We start from the raw sequence: 27,877 nt of genomic DNA, 5'->3' as shown, positions 1-27,877 counted from the left end.
ACCACCTCAATAGGCAGGAGGGTTCATGGAGGAGAAGGCGCTCTCTTAGGGACCCTGGACCCAAGCCCTGGAGGGCTTCCGCGGTAATAAACCAGCACTTGGTATTTCACTGGGAAACATTCCGGCGATCCTCAAGAGGGCCGGACAAGGGCATGACGCCTCTGAATCCCAGTTGCAAGGAGCAGAGGTGCACCTGGGTAATTTGGGAGCCTGGACCTAGAGGCCTCGGGAGGCCCTGACCCCACCCCGCAAATTTGCTGTGAGCCGCCCAGAGACGTGAGTTTGGGACGGTAGAAAAATATGTTAAATAAATAAATAAATGAAAAATAAAATTAAGCATCATCGTGCTCAGCTAGGTGGCCCTACCACCTGAGACAGACTAAAGAGGATTTGGAGGGGGGGGCAGGGTCTGTGGAGGCCCTGGACTTTGGCCCCGAAGTCCAGGGGGAAGAGTGCCTTCAAGCTCTTGCCTGGGGGCTTCCCGGTGGGCCACTGTGTGAAGCAGGATGCTGGACTGGATGGGCCTTCTTAGGGCCGGATCCAGCGGGGCTCTGCTTATGTTCTTATGGCATCCTCCCCACGTTCCGGACCTGGGTGCCCTCCCGGTTTGTCATTGTGTGCTTGTAAAAAGTAAGGTGGGGGTGAAGGAAGGAGAGGAGAGCTGGTCTTGGGGGAGCCAGCATGACTGGTCCCCTTAGCTAAGCAGGGTCCACCCTGGTTGCATTTGAATGGGAGACTTGATGTGTGAGCACTGGAAGAGATTCCCCTCAGGGGATGATGGGGCTGCTCTGGGAAGAACATCTAGGTCCCAAGTTCCCTCCCTGGCAGCATCTTCAAATAGGGCTGGGATAGACTCCTGCCTGCCACCTTGGAGAAGCCACTGCCACTCTGTGAAGACAATCCTGAGCTAGATGGACCAAGGGTCTGACTCGGTATATGGCAGCTGCCTATGTTCCTACACACTTCCCCGCTGTGCCATTAGGTGGCCCCTCCCACAATCCCCAGCCACAGTGGCCTCTAGTAGAAGGGAGTCTCGTAGGGCAACATCTGCAAGAGGGCTGAGGCTTTGCAGCCCTGCCAAAAGGGGACATCTTACAGCGCTCACAGCCAGTCTCCCTGACCCACACAAACCATGTTGAGCAAAGGGGTCACAGCCGCAAGACCGGCTCTCCTCCCGGAGTCTAACTGGCCAGTCAGCAAAGGAGGCGAGACCAGCCTTCTTCCTGGGAGACTGTCAAAGGCTGAAAGAGAGAGAAACAGCTCACGTTTGGGAGCAGGAACTGCTCAGGTGGTCCAGCCCAAGCCCAGCACAGTCTCCCACAAGTTGCTCAGACTGAAGAACCAGCCTGGAGTTGGCAGCCGTACAGGCACAGGCAGAAGTCTAAGCGGGCCCTCCCATCACCTGATCCCTGCCCATTCGGCACTTGCAGTACCACCCTCTGCCCACCCACAGTGGTGGCGCTGTAGGACCAGCAGCAATCCCTGCAGAGCCAGACAGAGAGCAGAACACCCAGATCCTCCACACTGGGAGACTTCTGGTTTTACAGGCAGCGGCGTTTCTGGGAGGCTGGCAACATTTTAGAACTGCTTACTTCCCACCTCTGCATTTGTCAACAGATTCTGAAGTATGGCCGTATCCCCAGCACTCCCTCTCTTCGCCAGCAGGCTTCTTCCGCGCAGCCTGTCCTGGAATACAGGAGCCGAGGCGGCCTTAAAGCCTGACGCCGAGTCAGACCCTTGGCGACCCGTCTGGCTCAGGGCGGCCTACACCAAAGGTGTCAAACTCTGGCCCTCCTGCAGATGTCAGACTATAATTCCCATCGTCCCTGGCTTCTGGCCACTGGGACTGGGGGTGATGGGCATCGTAGTCCACCAGCCGCCGGAGGGTTTGCAGGGCTGGGTTAGGGCTTCGGAACCTCCCTGAGGGCTAGCACAGATGTGTGGTTCCCCCATGCGCCCCAGATGAACAAGGCCGGGCGGGATTTGCCTCCTGGGAGTTATCCACACATGGGTTCATGCTGCGGGGTCAATGTTGAGCGAAGCCACTTCAAATCACACTCGCGGCATTGAGAGAAGCAGCCCGTCCCCTCTGCTCTCAGGTTGTGTTTTGGTGCAGGTTCACATGGCACGCATCCGTGTTTTCCTTCTAGCCAATGGTGGGGGGGGAAGAGATTACTAAGAGCTATAGCTGCATTTCTAAAGCGAGTATCCCTCTTATCACGCTAATGATTCTATGTCAGTGCCTCTCCCTATTTCGGGAAAAGTCGCATTTTTAAAACCCGGAAAGACCCCGGAGATAAGCTAGAATTTGCAAGACAAAGCCCGACTTGTGCGTGGGGTGGGTCCAAGGATCAAGAAGGGGCTTCAGGGTAGGTTTGGCTGGTGTGTGGACGCACAGACTCTCTTCTGACGGAGATTCGGGCTAACGGCCCTGTCTGCAAAGCCTCCTGGGGAAGGAGGAGGAGGCACTCTGCGCATGTTTGAAACCATGCTTCATTATTCCTGGTGCCCAGCTCAGACGCCAGGCCACGGCTGGGCCCGCTTCGGCAGCTGCTGCCTCCTCCTCCTCCATAACAACAGAGCCCGGCCAAGCATAGAAGAGGGAGAAGGTGGGGAGGGAGCAGCAGTCCTGTGGTTCCTCAGCCCTTATTAGGTTAATTCCAGCTAATTGTCATGCATCACTCAGTGGTGAGCTGCCAGGCGGAGCGATACCTACCAGACGGCCCTGCGACCGCGCTGCGCTCCGCTCTCCACCGCCCCGCCTCTGGCTTCTTCCTGGAACAGGCAGCGCTGCTTTTATGGGTTTCGATATCGCTCTGATCCGGCCCCTCCTGCTACATTTCGGAAACCGAAATCACCCGGGGGGGGGAGCCAGAATTCAAACGCAGAACCTGCCTCAGAGGTGCCTCCCTGGTACAACGCTTCGTGGTTCCAGCCGTAACGGGGTGGACGGCGGAAGTCACCCAAGTCAAGTTCGGAGCGGCATTCTACAGACGATACACCGCCAGATTCAACCGGTCTCCTTGGCAAAAATAGTTAACCTGGTGCAAATTTCTATCCAGCAGCTTTGCAGAAAGGGCAGGCAGGCAGGAATCCACTGCTCAAAAGGTGACAAGGAGGGCACTCAGTAATCCGGATATCATAGGAAGCTGCCTTAGCCCACTGAGCTCAGTACTGTCGACACTGACTGGCAGCAGCAATCCAGGGTTTCCAACAGAGACGGGTCTCTCACGGCCCGCTGCCAGGGACTGAACCTGGGACCTCCAGTCTGCAAAGCAGACGCTCTTCCCCTGAGCTATGCCTAAGCTGCCATATACTGAGTCAGACCCTCGGTCCCTCTAGCTCAGGATTGCCTGCACAAACTGGCAGCAGCTCTCCAAAGGTTTCAGGCAGGGATTTTTCAACTGTCCAGTAGCCAGCCAGAAACTTCCGGGCGCTTTCCAGAGTTATCACAGTGTCGCAACGGGTCCCTTAAGCGTGCCTCCGTATTGCCTGTGTGTTTCGACATCACAGCCTCTGCCATTCTTATTTCCAACACCTCCTTTCAGATTTCATTGCTGTGTTGCAGCTCTATAATGTCGCATCCACGCTGCAAAAAGAAAAAAAGCTTTATTTGCCTGTTGCAGGAGGCTTGCCCCCTTACAGCATATCTCTAATGCGGTTTGAATTCGGCACCACAAAACATTGCCGTCCACACTGCTTTTTGTGGTGTAAGGCTCGCAATCTGGAAAGCACCCCGTTACAAACAAAAGCTGAGTTAAAAGGTCTCCCAGGGGAACCGTCACCAGCCAGTCGGAGCTGCGCACAGCCAGCTTCTGCTGCCAGCAATCACAACTTGCCACTTCTGAGCTGGATCCTGGGGAGAAAATGGCTGCATTTGCCCAGAATGCCTGGTGAGTAACATCTCCTCTTGCACAGCCTTCATCGTGCCACTCCCATGCATTTTCAAGCCCATCCGTCCATAGCTTGAGGGCTAGAAACTTTGTTTTAAAGCAAGCTTAGATTCTCGGGGGGCTGAATGCTGCTGTCTGGGGAGGGGAGACCCAGGCGATGCAAAAGAATCCACTGATTACAACAGGAACCTAGGAAGCTGCCATATACTGAGTCCAACCCTCGGTCCATCTAGCTCAGGATTGTCTACCCAGACTGGCAGCAGCTTCTCCAAGGTTGCAGGCAGGACTTTCTCTCAATCCTGTCTTGGAGATGCTGCCCGGGAGGGACCGTGGAGCCTTCTGCACGCAAGCTTACGGATGCTCTTCCTAGACTGGCAACCTTTTGCTGGTTAGTCAAGCATTTCCCTGCTGTGCCATTAGGTAGCTTAACCTAACGTGTTGTTTCGTTAAAAAGAAGTCATGGGAAACTCCAACAATGTGCGTAAAAGAGCTTTTCGGCCTTAGCAGCCACAGGGAGCCCCGTCAGAATCAGGACTCTGGCAGAAACAAAGCCCCTCATGTCACGGTCTAATCCAGTTAGAGACACCAAGTATGTCAGAGCGGATGCAATTAATGGCATATATAGCTTGGCCCATAGGTATCACGAGTGAAAGTTGGTAACGTATACTCAACACACAATTCCCCGTTTCAGGTGTGGGGTGTGTGTGTGTGTGGTGGGAGAACACATTTCAGCTCCATCTCTGAAGCGAGGCCTCTCAAAAACACAGCAAGGCACCCGTTTTTAAATGCTACACTTAAAAAGGATCTCAAGAGAAAAACACAAGTGGAATCAACTTCCAGACAGGCACTCCACGGTCCCCTTAAAAGTTTGCAATCAAACTGATGAAAGGAGAGCATGGCTTGGGACACCGAGGGACGGCAGAACCAGCCAGTCCTTGATGGGAGCCCCTTCCCCGACAAAAACAACAGCATCACAGAGCAAACACAAATCCCAAACAGCCATTTGCATAGAGAGCTTTTTGTTTTTTTAAAGAAACACAAAAGCAAAAAAAGAGAAGCAAAATGCCAGGTATTAAAAGCCTTGAGATTGAATGCGAGGCCAGAGGTACAGATATATATAGAGCTATATGATTTTAATGAACAATACACTGATTTTTTTTCCCTTCGCAGGAAACGTTAAATGGCTCCTTTCATTGTTGGGGGAAATGAATGACAAGCCGAAGGCCAGGAACAGGGGGCTCTGCGGCTGGTGCGATTAAGTGCTACATTCTGCTGGGTGGTTTGCAGGGAAAGGCGGAGGGGAAAGTGCCGACAGAGACGCGGAAGGCGGGACGGGGGAGATTTATCGTCAAGCAAACACATCTCCAGTTGGTTTTGGCAGCGGCACACCAGCCCGTCTCTCCAGCAGGTTTCTCCACTCGAGAAGCCGGAACTTATTGGCAACTTGGAAAGACGCTAAGCCGGTGGGTCCTTGCAAAAAGTGCAAGGAGCACCCGAGCTTGGGTCCGCCAATGTTGTTGCACGACAACTCCCATTGATGTACAGAGATGTATGTGGGTCCGTAAGCTCAGTGGTACAGTCCCTGCTTGCCATATAGACAGCCCCGGATTCAACCCCTGGCAGCATCTCCAGATCTGGGTAAGACTCTTGCCTGAAACCTTGGAGAGTTGCTGCCACTCAGGGTAGACAATGCTAAGAGAGATGGATCAAGGGCCTGACTCAGCAGAAAGTAGCTTCCTAAGTTTCTGCCCAATTGGAGGCTCTCTGCCTGGTGCCCTGACCTTGCTCTGTCCATGGTGCTGATTTCCAGAGGCCGCCCCAGACTCCTCAAACCACACACTTACTGTTCCCTGCCTCAGGACTTGCCTCATGCAGAAGGCATGCTGCATTCTGGGGCAGGGTGGCTTCTCCGTGGGCCTCAGCCTCGAGCAAGAGACCATTTTCACAGGAGGCCAAAGTAGGCCTTGCTTCAAACAGGTTGCAATAGAAGCACAGAACGGACATTGGCCGGGAGGCTCCTTTGCATTACAAATGCCCGCCCTCCCAGATTAGCCAGGCTCAGGTTCCGGGATAGAAAACACCCAGGAGGCTCCAAGGCAACTCAAGCCTTGCCGGAGTACGAGCTGAAAAGACAACCGGGAGTCCGCTTCCCAGCAACATGGAGAACTATTCCTCACCCCCCTCTGAAAACATCGCCTTTCAGAGAGAAAAGCAAAGCCCTTGTGTGGAGCCTCTCCCGCGGCACGCCGACACCTCCGCACGCTGCAGGGCGGCAGAAAGAACCTCGAGGCCAACCCCCAGAAAAACACAGCCTCGAACTGGGGGCCTTCCAGGCCTGGAAATGGAAGCTTCGCCCCAGCCAGCCTGGGAAAGAGAGACGGCAGCAAAAGAACTGTGACCCCCACCCGGACATGCTCCGTTGCCCTGTGTGAGCACCGACTTGGCACACCAAGAGGCTCAGGATGGAGCGAGAAGGGCCAAACCAGAGCCCTGATCTGCCCAGCTCTGTATTGCCTGCACAGACTGGCAGCAGCCCTACAAGGTTCCAAGCACGAGTCTCTCCCAGCCGCCCCTTGTGATGCTGCCAGGGACTCGGCCTGGGGCTCCCCAGCATGAACAGCAGGGGCTCTTCCGCTGAGCGAGGGCCTCCTCCCTGCCAAAACCTCCATAAGACGCTGCCTTCTACCGAATCAGGCCCTTGATACAGTTGCCTCTGTATTGTCTACACTGACTGGCAGAGGTTCTCTGGGGTGCCAGGCAGGAGTTTCTCCCAGCCCTACCTGGAGATGCTGCCAGAGGGTGGACCTCTCTGCCAAGAGGCAAAGGCATCTTGGTGGGCCACTGTGGGAACCTAGGGAGCTGCCGTTTACTGAGTCAGACCTTGGGTCCATCTTATCTCCAAGATAGGACAAGATTTAAAAAAAAATAAAAATAGGACAAGGTTTTTTTTATTGAACCAACAAACTACCAAAGCATACAATACGTTGCCAAAGCACAATTATATACAAAGTGGTTGTTTGTACATCATATAAGATAGGGCTGAGAGAGATTCCTGCCTGCAACTTGGGAGAAGCTGCTGCCAGTCCGTGAAGACAATCCTGAGCTAGATAGACCAAGGGTCTGGCTCAGGATATGGCAGCTTCCTATGTTCCTAACCGACTGGCCACGCTCCACCCCCCTCCGTCTACTGCTGCAGTGGCATTTAAAGGAAGTTCTCGATTTCGACCTCACTGTGATTGCGTCCCCGTCTGAGTGTCGGGGCTGTTCCGGTGCTCCCTGGTCGGCTATGCCAGAAAGGAGAGGCAAGGGGGCACGTGCGTACTCTAGTGTGCTTTTTAATTCCCGGGACTAACTGGTGATGAAGACCCACTTGAACACCCCTTCTGGGTGGTGGGTAGACTTCAGCGGGGGGGGGGGGCCAGTACCAGCCACGGTCAGCACAAGCAAAGACAGATGGAAGCTAGAGAGACGTCATTCCACAGGTAGTCGGTCCCACAAATGTCACTCTTCCTCCAGGAGGGGCCGCTTTGGCCTTCTGGGCGGTATCAGCAGCCCCCAGCAGGCAACCAGAAGCCCAAAGAGCTGTCAAATCCCTTCCCACTTTCACCCACGTAAGCTCTGCAACGGAGCTTGCTCACTCACTGGCTGGAGGTTGAGGGCAAATGCAGGCCTTCTGTTGGCACCGCTGCCCCACGGCCAGAAGCCCCAGCCTCCCTCCCCCTCCCCTTGGAGGAACAACCCTTTCCAGGCTGCAAGAAAAGGCACAGTTCCCTGGCTGCCACCTCTCCAGCCAGATCATCTGCCACGAGGGACCCTCTTCTGTACCGGGGAGGGCTCTTGGGCACCCCGCCCGTCCCCAACTCCCACCACCACCTCTCCAAGCCGACTGCTGACTTGCCCTCTTCAATTCTCCCCCCGCCCCCCAATCCTGGAAGGAGAAGCCGTGAGACACACACACACACACACACACCCTTGGCACACAACTGAATCCATCCCCTTCGGTGCTTTTTCGGAGGAGTCCATCAGGGCAGGGGGACGACAGGTGGGGGAGAGAATGCACGGGAAACATCTGGAGCTTGCGCAAGGAGCCAGAGGGCCCTTTCCGGCGGACGGTGACGCTGCCTTTCCCCACGAAACGTTCCTCCGGCGGGATCTCCACGCTCACAGTCAGGATCCTTTCATGGAGAGGGTCACACCAGGCCTCCGCGTGCCCCGGGGCTCCTCAGAACCCCAGCAGCGCCGGCTCTGTCGGGGCAGCAAAGCAGCAACACACAACGGCGCAACAGACAGACGCCCACGGCCACGGCCCCATCTCCGCAGTGGCGGCTTCGGATCATCAAGGCCGCTGCGGGTCCGTATGTCGCCCAGAGTTCCGGTCCACCACCACGCCAAGTCCCGCGTGGCCAGTCGGGCCCAAGAGGCCGGTCCCGCCAAGGAGCTTCTTTCCCATCAGCACCAGGGGCTTGTCGGGAGACGCCGCTTCCCTTGTTAAAAAGGGGGGGGGGAGAGAAGAACCAAAGACACCAAATCAACAAAGCCGAGCGGGAGGCAGGAACCAGCCAGGAAGTGGATGTTCCGTGGGGCGGAGGGGGTGGGTGGGCAGCCGCCACAGCCCATTGGCTGGTTCTCAGGCGTGGGCGGGTCCGCCCACCTGCCTGCCGCCCCCTCTCCAAGAGCCAGCATCTCTCCCGATCCACTTGCCCATCAAGTCTTGTTTAGTTGGTCACTGCAGATGCTTCCTGCACTAGGCTGAGAATCCTTTGCGGTGGGATTATCTGGTATTGCTTTCCATGTCCTGCTTTCATGTCCTGCCCAGGGAAAGCGGATTCAAATGTGTCTAGAAACCAACAGGCTGCCTATAGTCTCTGGGCCGGAGTAAACAAACAAGGCCTCGAATTCGACAGGCAGGGCGGTGAGCAGAGCGTGGTGCAGGCACAGGATCGGGAGCAGAGCGTCGGCTTCTCGGCCCCTGCCTGTGCTCATGGGAAGGAAGGGAGCTCTGAAAACATGCGACCCGGCAGCGTCCAGAAAAGGCTCACCAGCCAGTCAAGGTAGCGGGCACGCACAGAGTGGGAGCCCAGCCGGCAGGGGACAAAGCCCAACCAAACAAGCCAAGAAAGTGGGCCTGGGCTCTGCCTTGAATTCTATGGCCCCTATTGGACTCCTCTGGAACTCATGGAGTGTCCTGGGAAAGCGACACCGTCTCTAGGCCTGATCTGCACAGTGGGAAGGGGGCTCCCCTCCCACCGGAGACTCCGGAAGTTCCAGGGCAGTTTGGCAGGATCCACTTCCATGCGGAGAGCAAGTGCCAGAGGCTTGGGGGGCTGGTCACGAATCCTGACCCCGAGCCCACAAGACCTGAGTCTGACACCCAGGACAAGGAGGTGGGGTCCCGGGATGGGGGGGAGCCTCCGCTCCCACCCCAGGGTCTCCCGCGGCTGCCGACCCCCTGACACTCCCCTGACCTTGTCCGCAGAGGCAGGAGGTGAAGCACTTTGGGTTTCTGCTCGCTCCGACTCCAGCTTGGCTTACTCCGGCGGATTCCTGACTTTCTACCTGTTCTCCGTTCTCGGGATCAGTGTGCCCTGATGATGGTCACTTTTCCTGCCTCCTCCTCGCCTGTTTTCCCGGCACCCCTGGCCGCCTGCAATACCCATTTATTTACACACGTACAGGCTGAGCGTCCCCAGAGGATGTGGGACTACGTTTCCCATCACCACTAGCTTTGGGACACTGCGGCTGGGGACGATGGGAATTGTAGTCCATCAGCTGGGAGAACCTCGCCTTAAGCAAGCATTTCCTGAGTGAACCTTCTGCGGCCTCCTCTTCCCTGCCCACAGGCAGGCTTCTTCTCTCTCTCTCCTTCTCTCTCGCCAGCACCACCGCCAGATCCTTCCTCCTTGGTTCCTCTCATTTTGACTTCCTTCTCTAAAGCGCTAATGGACCTTGTTTTCTCACAGCGGGGCAGCCTAACAACCCATAGCTCTTCGCCTCATTATGGCTCTTAGCGAGCTTTTAACGACTGTGGGGGAAGGTCTGAGAACTGAACCGGCTCCTGGGAACTTTTCGAATCCCATCGCAGGAGCCAAAAAAACCAATCCGCAGGGACTCTCTGCACACAGAAGTGTCCCAAAAGAAATGAGCGGCTAGGATGGAAGTCTGTGCTCAGAACAAGAGTTTTGATTCACTGTGATTTTAAGGACACAAGCAGATCACACCATTTGCCCTTGTGCCGAGAAAAGAGGGAGCGATCTGTTCACAGGGCCTCTGGTGGCCACTACTTCTGGGGTCCTCCAGCTTCAGAGGTCCCCGGGGATTACTGGCCTGCAGCCCCCATCAACCTAGCAGTGCTTTTCAGTGGGCTTTGAAAGCAAGACAAATATTCCGGAACTCCAAATCCCGGGGAGAAATTTGGCTGAAGAGAGCTGCAGAGACACATCTGGGCTGCGGTGAAATGTCACGGGAGCACACCCAAGAAGCAGCAGGGGGCAGGAGACAGCTTTCTGAGAAGTTCACTTCCATTTGAAAAAAAAGAGAGTGTTGCTCCCAAAAAAGAAGGGGGGGGAAGGGGGGGGCATGGTTTCAAATGAGGCTGCTTTCAACTGAGTCAGACCCTTGGTCCATCTAGTTCAGGACTGCCTACATTGACTGGCAGCATCTCTCCAAGGTTTCAGGCAGGAGTCTTTCCCAGTCCTACCTGGAGATTTTATTGATTGATTGATTGATTGATTGATTGTTCGATTTATATACCGCCTTTCATACATGCATAAAATAATCATACAAAAGACAAAGAAGCAGCAGCGGAGACAATCACATAAAAGCCTGGGTAAAAAGCCAAGTTTTCACGTTTTCTATATTTATTTATTTATTTATTTATTGTAAAATTCAAGACTATCTATACAGACTGGCGGCATCTCTCCAAGATGCTGGGGCCTTCTTCACGGAAAGCAGATGCTCAGCCACTCTGCTATGGCCACTAGCCCACCTAGTCAACCAAAAGCTGTTGAGGGCTTAATCGTTCATAAGCACTATACAGTACAGCCACGGTTTCCAGAGGCTAGCAAAGGGGGCTTCCATGGCCCTGGGGGCTGAAGGCTGCCTCACCTCTCATTACCCATTAGCCCAAAGTCAGTGTCAGGACACAGACACATTCCTGAGAGCAGCTGTCTTCACAGGCTTGTTCCCAGATGGGTGAGAGAGAGCTCCATATGTGTAAAAAAGTGTGCGTATTTAGGAACATAGGAAGCTGCCATATACTGAGTCAGACTCTTGGTCCATCTAGCTCACGATTGTCAACCCAGACTGGCGGCAGCTTCTCCAAGGTTGCAGGCAGGAGTCTCTCTCAGCCCTATCTTGGAGATGCTGCTGCCAGGGAGGAAACTTGGACCTAGATGCTCTTCCCAGAGCGGCCCCATTATCCCTTAAGGGGAATCTCTTCCAGTGCTCACACATCAAGTCTCCCATTCATATGCAACTAGGGCAGACCCTGCTTAGCTAAGGGGACCAGTCATGCTGGCTACCCCAAGCTCCGCTCTCCTGCCTAAGAATTAAGTATCTTAGGTTTAAAAGTGGTCCAAAGGTGGGTGGGGGTGGAATTCCACACCCCTGTTTAACAAGAGGAGCCTGGGTGAAACAAATCAGCAAAAACTAGCTCTTCACCCCGAATAGCAAACTCACACTTCTTTTCAAACCTTCCCTGTTCCTGCAAATTGAATTTGCACCTCACTTTCCCTCGTGAGCCGACAGCCGCCCAGCCGAAGCAACAGCTACCAACTGCCAACCGGGGAGAGAAAGGGAGAGGCGGGCTGGGAGGCTGACTCGCTGCCGCCACCCCTTCCGTTTGGGCAGCAGGACCGTGGCGCAGGTGAGAAGCCACAACAGACTGGTCTGCCAAGCCCTGGTCACCATCTGGAACTGGAAACCGGAAGAGGGGGTGTGCACGGACCAGTTCGGCGCTCCTTTTGTGAACCGGTTCGGAAGTCTGGCGTTCGAGCTGGTTTGGAGGCGGGGGGGGCGTCCTTTAAGGGGCAGGGAGGGTGCCCTCCCTGCCCCCTAACAGACCCCACCGCTGTCTCCCAGGAGTGCAGGAACTAGTTTGTGCCCATCCTAATGAGAAGCAGTGAGCCAACAGCACCAGGACCAGGCCCCCTCTGGTTCCAGAGAGAAAGCCGCTGTGGAGGGCTGTTCTCACAATTATTATGAGGGTCGGAGAAGCGTTCGCCCCTGGTTTGGGAGCTGGGCGCCCTCCCGAGATCTGATCATGTGGTTAGAGAAAAGCAAGGTCAGAGCCGGGGACGTCTGTCTGGGTCGGGCCATGTCCCCGCCCACCTTGTTCCGAAGTGGGGGGCCAAATCTGTGTCAGGTCTGCTTGACCTACCTAATTGGGGCTGGACAGGCAAGCAGGCTCCCCACCTCTGACTTTGTTTTAAACGCACAGATGGCCAGAAAACGGAAGCTTGTGTGCCCGGCTCCTAAATGAAGGGACGGGGCTTCTCTTACCACCATCATCATCACAAGAAAAATATGCCTTTTAGTGCCCCACCCCATGGGAGAGCAGGGCTGTCAAGGAGATGGGAAGAGATGGTGTCCTTTGGATCCGTACCTTCTGGGTTCCGCATTCACTCTCAGTGGGATGGAGAACTTTGCGCCTACCATTCTGAACAGTGCCGCCCTCTTCCAGCATTGCCACACATGAATATGGAGGACCTTGAGTCCTTGATCCCTCCTACATCAGAGGTTCTCGGCCTTGGGTCCCCAAATGTCAAAGGGTGGCAACCCCCAGAAAGCTAGCATAGCATAGCGGATCGAGTGTTGGACTTGGGAGTGGGGATCCAGATCTCCGTCCAGCCACGGAAATCACCCGCTGACTCTGAGCCAGTCACTTCTCCCACAGCCGAGCCCACCTCACAAGGCAGTTGTGAGGATGAGCCTAACCACGCACGCTGCTCTGGGCGCCACAAACTCCCACCATCCCCAGCCACAACAGCCTTCAAGAGTTGCAGTCAAACGTCCCCTGGATCCCCTTCCCCGCCCTGCTCACCAGTGATGCCGCTGCGGTGGGCTTCGCTGTCGTCGTCGTCAGCCAGCAGGTCGCTCTGGTAGCTCTCCGTGGCGCTCAGGCCTCCACCTCGCTCACTGCCCAGGCTGCTCTGGCTCTCGGACGGGATGCTCCCCAAGGCCCGGCTGGTACTTCTGCTGGGCCCTCGGGCAGCCTCGCTACCGGAAACTGCAAGGGAGGCAGGAAAACCAAGGGCCTGAACTCTCCCAACCCAGGCAGAAAGACCTGTGGGAAGTGAAGGACTCTGCACTGTCTCATGTCTCAATGACAGAGGGGGACAGACTAGTGAGTCAGAGGGCTAGAGGGGTCAAGACATTGGTCATCCCATCTCTACTGCTCTGACACTATCCCTTTGATATGTAGATAGCTACTCTTGGGGACTTCCTGCCTGCCTGCCCTTCCACTTCTTCTTCTCTTCCCTTTCTCTCCCTTGCAACATGCAAGCTCCTCCTTCCCCCTGCACCATGTGTGCAGAGATGCATCCCTCTGCATCTGGCAAGCTAGATAGATTAGAGATCCTATCTCTCCACTTTACTATCTAGAATGGAGTTCACTAATAAAGACTCCTTATATTGATTTGAAACTATGAACTGGCTCCAAGTTTCTTTTACTCTCAGAGTACATGCATGCCTAGGCAGACTCCGCTGTGTTGTGCCTCTGTGCACTCTGCTATATTAGAAGGGTATCTCTTACGAGAGAGAATTCCCAACAAGACCTTTATTTACAGCTGGGCTCTTTCCCAGGGGGCCGGCAGACCAAAAGCAAAAATACAAGCAACAAAAAAGCAGAAACCCACAAAGGCAAGGGTTCCCAAATCTGGGTGCCCAGATGCTGCCGGACTACAACTACCATCATCCCCAGCCACAATGGCCAATGCCACTGATGGGGCCCCAACACCATCTGGAGATCTAAGCTGGAGAATCCCTGCACAAATTTCATGCAACAAGCCATTGACAGGAGCTCCCATAAAGTCAGGTCTCTGCACCACACACCCCATCCATTGTGAGAAAACAAGACAGAACAGAGTGTGGTTTATTGATGCAAACAGCCAGTCCTTTGTCTAAATATGATATACAACCCATCTCTCATGCAGGGCTTGCCAGTCAAGAAACCTTGGAGCAACCATCAATCAAAGCAACAGATTAAAATCCACCGTAATATATTACGAAATCCACAGACGGTTATTAAAAAGGGGGAAAGCACAATCGCATGAAAAGGGTTCTTGAAAATCAATTCTTTAATAAAACACGCTAAAATACCATCCTGAAGAAGAGAAAGGGCTTTTTAACAGAACGAGTCCTGGACATTTCTCATCAATTTTTCTCAAAGGAGACACAGCCAGCAAGAAAGCCTGCGCTTTTGTATGGGAGCCCAACGGCAGGACCACACGGGGAGAAATCTGCAGCTTTTTCCAGGGGCCACTTTTGCAGGGACACCCCAGCTAGTGTTGCCATGCCCCCCGAAATTCCGGGTTTCTCCCAGATTGCTTAGCCCACCCAGATTCGTCCAGATTTCAGCTTTCATTTTTTTTAAAAAAAGCTAAGCTCTAGCCTTTGTAGAAGTGGAGTTATGGAGCATAACATGCAGTCACTCTTCTGCTCAAAAATTATTTTCAAGCCAATCTACATAATATGCAAATTAGGCACCCGGCTTTGGAAAGCCAGCCTATGGCAACCCAAACCCCAGCCCACCCCAGATTCGGCAGTGAAAACAGGACAGGAATGCTCCTGAAGGAAGGGCCAAGGGAGCACACCCATTTTGCACACCGACGCATGGCTGCTTTCCTCACCCAGCTCGGCTCGGTGTTGTCTGATCTTAAAACCCTTCGATCCTGCCGCTAAGGACCGGTCATCCAGGCTGGACGAGCTGAATTCAGAGTCGCTCTCGCTGTCGCTGGAAACCACTGCAGGAAGAAGGGGAAGCAAGGAGGTTACTCCGAACGTCTGAGTGCAGGCCCCAAGCAGGGCTGCCCGATGGCCTAGATAGATCTGCATTCGAAAACTAGAACTAAATAGTCATCGTATCGTATTGTATTGTATCATAACTGCCCCCGTTTCCTCCTGAAATGCCAAAAGCACTACCTACTCCCACCCAAACCTGACCAGGTATCTACCGCTGAGCTACGGCCCTATCCTCTAAGGGGAATCTCTGACCATATTCCCATGTAGCCAACAATCCAAATGCAAACCAAGGTGAGCCCTGCTTAGCAGAGGGACCCGAGAGGAACAAAGGACGTTGCCTTGGGCCAAGTCAGATCCTTGGTCCATCTGGCATTCATGCTCACAGCCACAAGATCAGCTCTCCTCCTCCCAATATGTACCAATGCATTATGGAGGCTTGTGCTCATGTTCATTGTTTTGAAGGGAACAATCCAAGACCAAGAGCTGACTAGGCCAACGCAGGACTCATTAAACGTTACCCACCCACCCCGGCCCCGGCCGATACGCGCACACGCACACACACTCTTTTTGGCGCTGCTGCCATTTCAGTCCTTGAGAGGAGAAAGTGAGACATGTGAAACGAACAAGCTTCAATTTCGCTGACACACATCTAAGGGTGCTATTTGAATTGGAAAATTGTTCCCACTTCACAGTGAAAATCTGCAAGCACTTCTGCTATTTAAACACCATTTTGGGAGGGGGGGGAAAAAACTAATTTAGCTGCCAGCTGTTTGATGGGGGAGATGGCGCTTCAGCAGGGGGGAGAAGAGAAGGGAGGGCAGGAGGAAGACATTTCCCCTTATAGTTACACAAGGCTGTTTGACACTGGACAGACAACCCGGCTGCCCCCCAGTGATTCTTCCAGCCTCAGTTTGAGCCCCAGAAGCTATTTTAATGCAGGAATCTAGGCCCAGAACACCCAAAATAGAGCATTATTAACTCCCCGACCGATTGCCAAAGTCATTTACCAGGCACAAATACATTAATTCCCAAACGGCAAGCCACCGGAGCATGCTGCTGAGCTGCGGGAAAACTGCGAGTGTGCGAGAAATAAATGACATTTAAAACGTTTAAGGAGACTTCTGTGAATCCAAAGGACCCAAGAGGCTTCTGTCAGTGTCTCTGCATGATGCACTGTTCTGGCCTTACCTCCGGAGTCTCTGTTTTGAGCAGGTAGTTCTGCCACATCGCTGCGCCGCGTGTGATATGAACGTGCAATCCCTCTTGACTGAACAGAATTACTCGCTTGCAGAGGGGGTGGCTTGTTGCTTCTCTGTGAGAGTCATAGGCCTGGGCTTGGCCTATCTAAGCAGGAGGGACATTCAGGTCCGTAACTTATGAAAACCAGTTGTCCTAGTAAGAACTAATCAGCCTACTTTCCTTTCACTGTCTCTACATCTGGACTAGATTTGGTTCAAATCGAGGTCCACAAGTTAGACCTCTTGCACCTCAAATGTTCATGCATCCGCCATCTTGGATCAGGGTGGACGTTCAGGCTTCCCTCTCTGTGCCCCCAATTCGAGGGGGCTTGTACTCAGGTCCACAATTTAAAACGAAAACAGCCATTCACACAAGCACATTGTCACGGGCACAGACACTAGTCCAATGTCATGTCCAAATAGGTTTCTCTGAGCCCTTGTGGGAAGCCGGAGGCTGGCCGAGGTGGACCTTTGGTCTCATCCAGCCAGGCCCTTCTGAAGCCCTGGACCCACATGTTGCTGCACAACAACGGAGGCCATCACAAACCCAGCAAACCGCCGCTGTCATTCCAGGCCCGGGTGATCCATCAAGGAGAGGCTGAGGCCTAGAACAGGAGCAGGGTTTCCGTGGCAACGGCTTGCTCACCACCGGCAAAGCAAAAGGCCCACGTGCCTCTAAGTAAGCTGCACACTGCCTCCTCCCACATTTCCAAACAATAACCCCCAACAAAAGAGGCCTTTCCCACCAACTCCAGTGCCCCGAAGCCCCCACATCGTGCGTGGTCGGAAAACAAGCAAGGCCACGAGTTGCTGAGCAAGCACCGGTGCCAAGGAGGAGAGGAGGCAGCAAAGGACCACACTAGAGGGACACACACACATAGGGACATAGGAAGCTGCCGTCTACGGAGTCAGACCCTTGGTCTATCTCGCTCAGGACAGTCTTCACAGACTGGCAGCGGCTTCTCCAAGGTTGCAGGCAGGAATCTCTCTCTCAGCCCAATCTTGGAGATGCTGCCAGGGAGGGAACTGGGAACCTTTTGCTCTTCCTGGAGCGGCTTTATCCCCTGAAGGGAATCTCTCGCAGTGCTCACACATCAAGCCACCCATTCAAATGCAACCAGGGCAGACCCTGCTTAGCTAAGGGGACAAGTTATGCTTGCTACCACCAGACCAGCTCTCCTCTCTCTCTCTCTCTCTCTCTCACACACACACACACACACACAAGTACACTTCCTATGTGTATCCAGCATTTGAAGGGCCTGTATCCAGGTACACTTTTTAAATGCACACAGGTACAGACATTCACACAAACACATGTACAAGTGTACAGATACACTCGTACAGCATAATGTCTGAATTGGGCTCCAATAAAATTGACTAGCCATAGAAACTGACAAGACAAAAAGGAAGGACTTTTTCACACAGAGAGCACATGATTCCTTCATGGGATTCCCTGCCACAACAGTTGATCGCCCTAGACCAGGCCTGCTCAACCTAGGCACCCCCCCAGCTGTTTTTGGACTACAACTCCCATAATCCCAAGCCACAGTGGCCAATAGCCAACGATTATGGGAGTTGTAGGCCGGCATCTTCAGGAGGGCCACAGTTGAGAAGCTCTGCCCTAGACTGAGAAGGCTTTAGAAGGGGGAGGTCTACCCATGGCAAAGGGGTTAAGTGGAGCCTCCAGATTCCAAAAGAGTATACCTGAGCATTCCAGCTGCTGCACACAAATAGCAGAGGTCTGTTGTCCACTGCAAGAGGCAGGTTGCTGGACTGGGTGGACTTTTGGCTGGATCCAGGGGGGCTTTTCTTGCACTCCTCACTGAGGAGGAGGCTTAACTGACCCCCCCCAATAAAACCCAGAGATCCCACACAGCTTCCCGCAACGCCTCGCCCTCTGCAGAAGCTCCGCCCCAGACATCAGAACAAGCCGGCAACTCTCTCTGCCCAACCTCTGCCTGCAGCGATTCAATAAGTGGCACTGGAGCTGTTTGGTGGGGTGGGGAAGAGAAAAGCAGGCGGCCAGCAAGGGCCGCTAATCCCTACACGCAGAGAGAAATCAAACAGAACTCATTTCGCTGCATTGATCTTGGAAAGGAGGGCGGGCAGCGGGGAGAGAGAACCCGATGAGCAAAATGAAGCATTTCTGCTGCCTCTATTAATGGTGATGAGTGCAAAGAACCCTGGGGGCGGGAGAGGTGTTTGGTGGGTTCTATGCGAAAAAGAGGGCCGCATACACTTACTGAAAGTGTTTGATATTTGGCTAATGTCAAGGCAATAAAGTTCCGAGGCCATCTCATTGAGATGGCGTGCCAGCAGTTTAGGTGCCTTTTTAAAGGCCAAACACAACTGGATAAACTCACAGAGCATGGGGTCTATCACGAGCTATAACTAAATGAGCACCCATGCACAGAGACGCAGTAGGCTTTCCAATACCAAGGAAGGCTGCAGCTAAGCGGTAGAGCGCCGGCCTTGCATTCAGTCCCTGGATGCATCTCCAGGTAGGTTTGGGGGAGACCCCTGCCCAAAGCCTTGGAGAAGCTGCTGCCAGGCAGTGCAGACTCTCCTGAGTTAGTTAGACCAAAGTCTGACTCAGGCTAAGGCAGCTTCCTGCATCTCAGATGCCCAGGACAAGGCAGGGGAGAGGCAGGCAGGCAAACACTCAGAGATGGCCCCCTTTGCTCCCATGACCACAAACACAACCACTACTACTGCGAACATTTATATACCGCTCTTCAACCAAAGTTCACAAAGCAGTTGAAAAATAAATAATGCACAAATAAGATGGCCCCCTGTCCACCAAAGGGCACACAATCTAAAAGAAACATAAGGCAGACACCAGCAACAGCCCCTGTACAGCCAGTTGCTCTCCCCCTGCTAAAGATAACTGCCCATGAGCAAGCAAGGGAAACTGACCTCTTCCTCTGGCCCAGGTATACAAGCGGCTTGCAGACAGGCCCTTGGCGTCTGGCGTTGGCGGCCCCACGTGGGGAGGCCTCCGGAGCGGCTCTGGGGGCTTGCTGGGGTTTTTCAAGGGCAAGATGAACTTGGGTAGCCCTCTGTAGAACCAAGCGCCGGACCGCTTCCAGACCTAAAATGAACAGACGACAACCACCAGCACTGGTAGATCCATCAGAAGCACCGTGATTGATTAAAAAGGACTAAATTGGAACACAGGGGAAAGGGAAGCAGAAGAAAGCAGAGAAGACAGAGGTCCAACAGGTGCAGGAGACAAGCTGATTAAACAGCAGCGATCTAGGACGATGCTGAAAGGCATCATCTCATCCTGCGTGGGAGGAGGCAATGGTCCACCTTGTCCACATCATCAGCCTCAACAAGCTCAAAGGCATCCCAGATAGTATCACAAGGCCCAGCCTCTATGACCTCAACGGGTACTGAGCCATTGGAATCCATCTCCGAACGAAGGCGAGCAACTTCATCAGCGAAAAACCTAGCAAACCTGTCACAGCGGCCTGACGGAAGGTCACCAGAATCAACCCTTCCCAGCAAGGAACGGGTGATTTGGAAAAGTACTGATGCAATAAGTGTGGAGAAATGAATAGATTTCGCCGCCCTTATCGCCACTGTATACTCCTGAACATGGACAAGCAACCGTGCTCAGTCGGCTTCTGTCTTGGCATTCCTCCAGCAGCGTTTTTACTCGCTTCGTCCCTCAAAGTTCCTCAGAGAACCAAGGAAGCTGAGATCTGCAAACCCTATATGGCCGCTCAGGAGCAATCTCATCAAGCGCCCTCGTAGCCCTGATGTTCCAGGGATACACATATGTTAAATGAACAAACATAAAAGAAATTTAAAAAGCTCCTCATGCAAACATTTTAATTTTAATCATTTGTTTTAATAATTGTTTTATGCTACTGTTTTTGTTTCCATTTCATGCTACTGCTTTTATCGGTTTGTGTATTTTAATCTGTGTTGATTTTTAATTATTTTAAACTCTGTACGCTGCCTAGAGAGGTACATATCAGGCGGTACAGAAATATGATTGATAGGTAGATAGACAAATAGACAGACAGATTTGCTCAGCTGGCATCACTCCTTCTAGTCACCAAGAGGGGCAAGGAGCTAAGCAAAAGACAACATTCCCCCTGATCCACCTTGAGAGCTAGAAACTTGACTCTTTTTAAAAACGAAAGCCGAGACTCTCTGGACCCTCAATTCCACACCCAAACGCCAGCTTCCGCACTTGTGCAGCACCACAGCAAAATGCACGGAGCATCTGAGGCCCCAACCTCCTTTCTCACCAAAGCCGGGCAAGCTCCGTGTTGTTCGCATGCGCACCGAGACGCACATTACTGCTAATGACACTGCACAGAGTGTGCCGGCACACTCCTTTCAGTGTGCCCCCTCCGCCTCCTGCAAAAGCCAAGCGGCAGCAGGAGAAATGAGACAAGCAGGGAAATTAAGCAAGCTCCCCCTTTGCTTCATTACACACCCGCACAAGCGTCGCAATTGCATTCTTTTTGCCGGTCTGCCTCAACTCCTACGCTCGTGGGCTCCAAGGCAGGGGAGATTAAAAAGCTCGGGAAAGAGAGCTGGTCTACGGGTAGCAAGCATGAAGGGTCCCCTTTGCTCAGCAGGGTCTGCCCAGGTCTGCATTCGGATGGGAGACTCCATGTGTGAGCACTGCCAAAAATTCTTTTCCTCTTGTTTCTCCTTTCCGGCCCTGTTCCAGTCCTGAGAGCAGCCCGTACCATTTTTGCTCCCTTGCTCCCTCTAGCTCAGGACTACCTGCACAAACTGGCAGCGGCTCTCCAAGGCTCCGGGCAAGAGGAGTCTCCCCCAGCCCTACCTGGAGAGGCTGCCAGGAACTGAATTGGGGTCGTCCTGCTTGAGGTTCTGCCCCTGTGCTCTAAGGGAAATAACTTACAGGAGGCAGCTCTCTGCAGCTGGGACCCTGCCCCCCAGCAGCCTCAGTCAGGAACCTCCCTGTGTGACCTTGGCCAGTTGCTCTCCCCCAGCCAGCCTACCTGGCAGGGTGGTTGTAAGCATAAGGCGGGCCACGAACAGAGCTTCTTGCAGGAAAAGCGGGACCAGCACGCAAAAAATGGTACGGGCTGCTCTCAGGCCTGGAACAGGGCCGGAAAGGAGAAACAAGAGGAAAAGAATTGGGGTGGGGTGGGGCCCTCTCCCGCCGCAGACCCACCTCTCGCTCCTCGCTGCAGATCTTGCACAGCCAGAGGGCCCGCTTCTGGGGGCCCGGGGTCTCGATGCCACACTTGGTGCAGACTTTCTGGAAGAGGGGGAGACAAGAAGAGTTAAGCAAGCTGTTTCTGGTCAATGACTGAAATAAAGTATGTTCTGTTCTGTTAAGCAAGCAAAGCTGGGGGCGGGGGGGGCGGGGAGCGAAGACGTTCTGGGTGGTCAGGATGCGTCTCACAGCCGTGCTGCCAGGCCAGAGAACCAAGAGGGAGAAGGGGGCCGTGAAGCCCCCTGGCCCAGCATACCGCCGGGGCGCACCTCAAAGCCGACCCACGGGGTGGCTCTGTCCTCCCAGGACTGTGACGGGGTGAGTGGCCTCAAGGCCTTCCTCAGGTACCGCAGGGAGGGAGCCGCTGGACGGGCCAATTCGAAATCCACCCCAGAACCAGCCACATTATCAGGTAGCAAAAGAGGGGGCTTGGTTTCAGAAGCTTTGAAGGGAGGGGGAGGCCAAGGAGTTCCGAGAGGCTTCCGGGCTGCCTCCAGCATCGGAGGGGCCTTCAAGCACTTGGGGCTCTGTGTGTGTGTGTGCAAGGGATAGAGGGCAGGACAGGCACTGTGGGGTGCAAAGACGCGAAGCACGTGTTCAGTCATCCCATGAAACGGACTGCCAAGAAATTTAGGTCCGACAAAAAGAAGTATGTTGTCACACAATGCATGCTCAACCGGTGGAATTCTCTGCCACAAGATGTGGTGGCAGCCAGGCCTGGTTGGGTTTAGATAAATTCACGGAAGACAGGTCTGTCAATGGCTACTAGTCGGGTGTCTATATAGGCCACCTCCAGCCTCAGAGGCACAATGCCTCTCAATCCCAGTTGCAGGGGAGCAACAGCAGCAGGAGAGAGGGCATGCACAGACCTCTTGCCTGGGGGCTCCCCAGAGGCATCTGGTGAGCCACTGTGGGAAACAGGGTGCTGGACTGGGTGGGTCTTGGGCCTGATCCTGCAGGGCTGTCCTTAACTTTATGCAAACTGCCCCACAGTCCTCAGCAGGAAGTTTTTCACACGGGGCTTTTGACGCCCTTTCACTCACATCTCCTCCGGAATGGAGAGGGTGCGTTTACATATCGGCCAGATTTACCCAGAAGTCCCTGCGGGTTATTGGGAAGCAGCTCACACACAATTCGGCTTGTTCACTGGGAGTTAGAGCGTAGCCCGATTTATATCCGGGGTAAAAAATGCCACTATTTGCATCGGTTTGGGGGGACAACTTCGAGTTTGCCGTTAAGCCTCCCAGTAAACCCACAGTAAAGCCGGCTGCGTCCAAAAGTCCCAGGCGATGCAGAGCCGGGACTGGCCACGGCCACATAAGGTGACTCCAGCCTGGCCAGGGGGCCGTGGTCCTCGCCGGTCCCTCCTTCTTCGAGGAAAACCCGAGACGGGCAAATGAAGAAATATTTCAAAAGAGATGCAAGGTGGAGGGAGGAAACGGCCGGCATTCGATACCAATCAATCCCCCTAATGAGAGAACAGCACTATTCCTGCACGCCGGTGGTCGTGGCTTGGAGGAGAAATGAAGGCATCGGACTGAAACGCGGCAGCCGCAGATGGTGCTAACAGGCATCGATCGAGACGGGGAGGCCATTAAAAACAGCCTGCCCTGAGGAGCCTCGGCCGTGAAACTTGGCAACCGGGCAATGCAACTTCTGCAGGGAAAGCCACCGGCAGGTATACAAGCCATCAGTCACTTGATTTACATATTCGGCTCGCAGGACCTGGGCACTCTGCTTGCAGAATCAGCAAACGCCGCCACCTGGTCTGCAATGGATCCGGAAACCCAGAAGCCAAACCCTGAGAAGAAAACAATTTCTGGATTCCCAACTGGCTTCCGGGCCTTCTTCAGCAGCAACTTTCATTTTTTAACCACCGAAAGATGCCGTTCCGCTTCCTGGCCCTACAAACGGATTCCAGAGAGGATGTCGTCTACATCCCGTGCCCCAGAGGGGGCTCTCAGACATGGGTGCCCCAATGTTGCAGGAGACACTTCCTGTTCTGGGCGAAGATGGGCACAAATCGGACTGGGCAGAGACGGGCAGCGGGCACGAATCGTCTCCTTTGCTACGCGGGGCCTGCCACCCTGCCCTTGTTTGCATGTGGGTGGGAGACCACATGGGGGCGCTGTAAGGTGTTCCCCTTTGGGGATGGGGTGTGGTTTGCATGCAGAAGTTCCCAGGTTCACTCCCTGGCAGCATCTCTAGGTAGGATGGGGAGGAACCCCTACCTGAAGCCCTGCAGAGCTGCTGCCAGTCTGTGTAGACAGTCCTGAGCTAGATGGACCAAGCGTCTAACTCAGTAGAAGGCAGCTTCCGAAATTCCTAAAGGGAAGTGAGGCAGCAACCAAGGGAGAGATATTGGGCAGGGGGCTAGAAGGACTTGGCACTGGGGGTGGGCAGAGGGGCTTCCCCATTACGCACCCCCCACCCCGCACAGAGCAGCATCCAAATGGAGAGCTTTCTGCATTTTGTCTTTCTCTACACTATGGATGCAAAAGCCAGACTTTGAAGAAGCAAGATAGGAAAAGCATGGACGCTTTTGAACTTGGGTGCTGGAGAAGACCTTTGAGGAGACCATGGACAGCCAGGAAAACAAACCAATGGAGTGTAGAACAGATCAATCCAGAATTCTCACTCGAGGCACAAATGACCAGGCTCAAACTATCATATTTTGGACACATTATGTGAAGACCCAGCTCCCTTAAGAAGTCCTTAATTCTAGGGAAAGTGGAAGGCAAGAGAAGAAGAGGATGACCAGCGGCAAGGTGGATGAACTCGATCACAACGGTAATGAAGGCACGACTGAGAGACCTTCAAGGCCAAGCTGAAGACAGGTCATCCTGGAGAGACTCTATCTATGGGGTCTCTAAGAGTCGACAGCGACTTGACGGCACTTAATCAATCAGCCACCCTCTATCCATGGCAGAACCACCAACGCACACTGTGAACTGGACCCCGGACACCTGGGTTCAAAGACACACGCATGGCCACACGGCCAAGACATCGGCCATTGCTGGGTCTTCGACTCCTACAACAGGTCCCGCCACTGTAAAAGCCTCCCCTTTAGGAAGACGGACTGTCCCAAGACGATTCTGCACCCATTCTGCTTGGGAGCCCAGCATCTCTCTCCTTCCTTCCCCTCCTGCAACTGAGATGCACAGATTCCATTAATCTGCCATCACTCCGCGGCATGCAGCAGGAAAGCACTCCCCTCTCGTGGGCACTTCTGGAATTTTTAAACCCATTAGAAGAACATTTCGTGTTTAAGGGCAAAAAAAAAAACCAAAACCCTTCCCTCTCTTGCTATAGAAACTGCAGCATCATTTAGGAAACAAAACATTTCCCTTTGGATCCGGGGAGGGGCGGGAGAGGCGGCTTTGCAGAGATGATTATTTAGAGATACTTAAAATGCCACTTATTCAAACCTCCCCTCAGGTCCTCTCAAAATTCTAATTTTGCATCAAAACAGAGACTCATAATTACAAGCGGCTTATCGGCAGCCTGGTAAATAACAGCCTTGATGTCTCTGCCTGTTATTAATGCACTGGGTTGCCCTGAGCTGGGGGATGGCGGGGGGGGGTGGAGGGGGCTGTGAAGGGAGAGATGCGTAGAGAGTCTGTTCATAAAACAGAGCATCTTCTTAAGAACATAAAAGCAGTGCTGCAGGATCAGGCCCAAGGCCCAACCAGTCCAGCATCCTGTTTCACATCCCAGAGGTGGGATGCCTCTGGGAGAGAGGGCATCTTTGCAGGTAAAGGTACAATGTGTCGTCGAGTCGGTGCCCTGTGGTTGTCCTTGGAAGAACACAGGAGGGGTTTACCATTGCCATCTCCTCCTGCGCAGTATGAGATTATACCTTTCAGCATCTTCCTATATCACTGCTGCCCGATATAGGCGTTTCCCATAGACTGGGAAAACATACTAGCAGGGATTCGAACTGGCAACCTCTTGCAAAACAGGAAGAAAGGGAAGAATGTGAAACCTCAGGACACTGGTAGGCAGCACCCAAGTGGCCTTCCTACTCCCCCTGGCAGCATCTCCAGGTAGAACTGGGAGACACTCCTGGGTTTTGTCCGGATTATGGCTACCCTCCACCGGAAGAAGCGTTGCAAGGCGCAACGGCATGGTGCTACGGTTTCCAACCACGAGTAAAGGGGTGTTCAATGCTTCGTGGTAGGCTGGTGGCCGTTCGTACGGCTGTCCGCTGCAACGTGGTTTCCAGGCGGGGGGGTATCCATATTATCTTCCCCTTCTGCCCCATTTTGGGACAATGGGGTTGCGGAGGGGGCGGGGGAATGGCGTGACGTCTTTAAAAAAATAAATTCTCATAAACAGAAATCTAACTGCAGAGTTGCATCAAGCGATCCAAGCAAACAAAATGACAAAGAGGAACCCTAGATAAACATCAGGGGAGGTGGGGATTGGGTGGATTTTGAAGAAGAGGGTCATGGCGGGGGAGTCAAGGCAGCGGTCCCCCTTGCTTTGCCCCCTGGAAAGTGGCGAGCAAAGCAAGCCCGGGCAGAGCCTCACGGCTCTTAAGGCTCCGCCCGCCCGCTGCTCCCCTTTCGCTCAGTGTAAAAAAGAAAGAAAAAGAAAGAACAGATAAAGTAAAAAGAGACAAATAAAATCGAAGCGAGAAGGGGTGATATGGACAGATCGCCCCACCCCCATGAACCGTCCACACCACGCCAGTTACACTGGAGCACCATCGTTGCAACACTCCTACAATGGAAAAATACTGCAACTTTCCTGCAACGCGGGTGTGGCGAAGCACTAAAACCCGAAACAGGGCATCAGAAGCCTGGACGGCACCTCGCTGCAAGTGGTGTCAGATCGCGGGCAGTACGGAAGCACACTTAGCGGACGCGTTGCAAGACGGTGGCAGCGTCTAATGCGGAAAGTGCCCTGCTTGAAACCTGGGAGAGCCGCTGCCAGTCAGTGCAGACCATCCTAAGCTAGAGGGACCAAGGGTCTGACTCAGTAGGAGGCAGCTTCCTATGCCAGGCTGGGCCAGCGGAAGAGCCCCTTTGGTCAGTGGAGGAGCCCCTGCTTTGCACGCAGAAGGCCCCAGGTTCAATCCCTGGCAGCATCTCCGGGTAGGGCAGGGAGAGACTCCTGCCTGAAACTTTGGAGAGATGCTGCCAGTCAGGGAAGTGGACAATCCTGAGCTAGATGGACCAAGGGTCTGAGTCAGCAGAAAGCAGTTCCCTATGGCCTTGGACACACGTTAAGATGTGTGGGCAAGAATCCCAGAAGCAGAAAGTGATTCCTAATTGAGATCTCGGGGAGTTAGGAACCTAGGAAGCTGCCATATACTGAGTCAGACCATGAGTCTATCTCACTCAGTATTGTCAACCCAGACTGGCAGTGGCTTCTCCCAGGTTATTCTTATTCTTATTCTTATTATTAATTCGATGTCTATACCGCCCTTCCAAAAATGGCTCAGGGCGGTTTACAAAGAGAAATAAAATAAATAAGATGGCTCCCTGTCCCCAAAGGGCTCACATTCTAAAAAGAAACATAGGACACACACCAGCAACAGTCAATGGAAGTACAACTAAGGTTGCAGGCAGGAGTCTCTCTCGGCCCTCTCTTGGAGATGCTGCCAGGGAGCAAACTTGGAACCTTCTTGATCTTCCCAGAGCAGCTCCATCCCTTGAGGGGAATCTCTCCCAGTGCTCACACTTCCAGTCTTTCATTCAAATGCAAACCAGGGCAGATCCTGCTTAGCTAAGGGGACAAGCCATGCTTGCTCCCACAAGCCCAGCTCTCTTCCCTTGCTGCTGCTGCTGCTGCCATACCCCGTAGACGATCCTGAGCTAGCCATGGCCAAGCGTCTGCCTCGCTGTAAGGCAGCGCCTTCCTAGGTCTTGTCAAAAAGAGGAGGAACCCGCCAGGCTCCCCGCCCAGCCATCCCCGTCTGCCCCCTGCCCTTGAGTACCACCGAGAGACTCGCTTTCCAGCCCCTTCTGCCCAGAATCTGTCCGGCAGGCGGTTTCCACACACCGGCACGCACACCGCTGAGCTGCCATTTCAGGATCAGTTCTCCTGGTAATTTAAAAAGCTTTCCCTGTGCCGCCAAGCGTGAAGGAGCCTGGCGGTTAGCGAACTAAATGGAGTTTCCGATGGGAACATCAACAGAGCAGAATTGGGAAGGAAAATGTGGACGGAAATTGACAGCCGCCCCCGAGCAGACACCTGTGCAGGGCTCCTGAGCGATTCGGAGCCAGTTAGTCACACGGGACCGGGTGCAATTCCTCAGCGAGGAGAAGACAAGCGCTTTGCACGCACGGGCCCGCTTGGCCCAACAACAACTGCTATGTCTTTTTAAAGAGTTGGCTTACCAAATTTCCATACTGCCAGTTGATATAAACATTTGCAAAGCACAAAAACCGACACGCAAAAGGCTCCCTCAAGGTGTTTGAGAACCACCGCTCCGGGCGAAGGCTTCCTTTTCACTGGCTCTGCATTTCGGCAGCGCACAGGACACTCTTCTACTCACGGAAGCTGCCTTCTACTGAGTCAGACCACTGGTCCTTCTGGCTCAGGACTGCCTGCACTGACTGGCAGCAGCT

The 27,877-nt window shown here is 53.7% G+C and overlaps 1 protein-coding gene across 3 annotated transcripts in view; it reads right to left on the bottom strand.

Annotated features, from left to right (window-relative positions):
* The window catches only part of RPH3AL (rabphilin 3A like (without C2 domains)), a 44,688-nt gene that overhangs the window by 635 nt on the left and 16,176 nt on the right, over positions 1–27,877 (bottom strand). The window contains exons 5-10 of one of the 3 annotated variants that reach the window (XR_008311722.1): positions 21,255–21,341; positions 19,007–19,181; positions 14,741–14,854; positions 12,934–13,119; positions 7,864–8,377; positions 2,717–3,589 (exon numbers count right to left, since the gene is read on the bottom strand). Coding sequence is in view for 1 of the 3 variants with exons in the window: in XM_053274504.1 (XP_053130479.1) it covers positions 8,343–8,377; positions 12,934–13,119; positions 14,741–14,854; positions 19,007–19,181; positions 21,255–21,341 (597 nt within the window). In the remaining 2 variants the exon portion in view is untranslated. Of the gene's footprint in view, positions 1–2,716; positions 3,590–6,823; positions 8,378–12,933; positions 13,120–14,740; positions 14,855–19,006; positions 19,182–21,254; positions 21,342–27,877 lie in introns of those variants that run through there. The other 2 variants (XR_008311721.1, XM_053274504.1) reach the window with 2 other exon arrangements.

This window comes from Hemicordylus capensis, chromosome 12 (assembly GCF_027244095.1).
Source record: "Hemicordylus capensis ecotype Gifberg chromosome 12, rHemCap1.1.pri, whole genome shotgun sequence".
Taxonomy (NCBI): Eukaryota; Metazoa; Chordata; class Lepidosauria; order Squamata; family Cordylidae; genus Hemicordylus; species Hemicordylus capensis.
The sequence above is the reverse complement of the archived record's forward strand: the minus strand, read 5'-3'. Positions and strand labels throughout refer to the sequence as shown.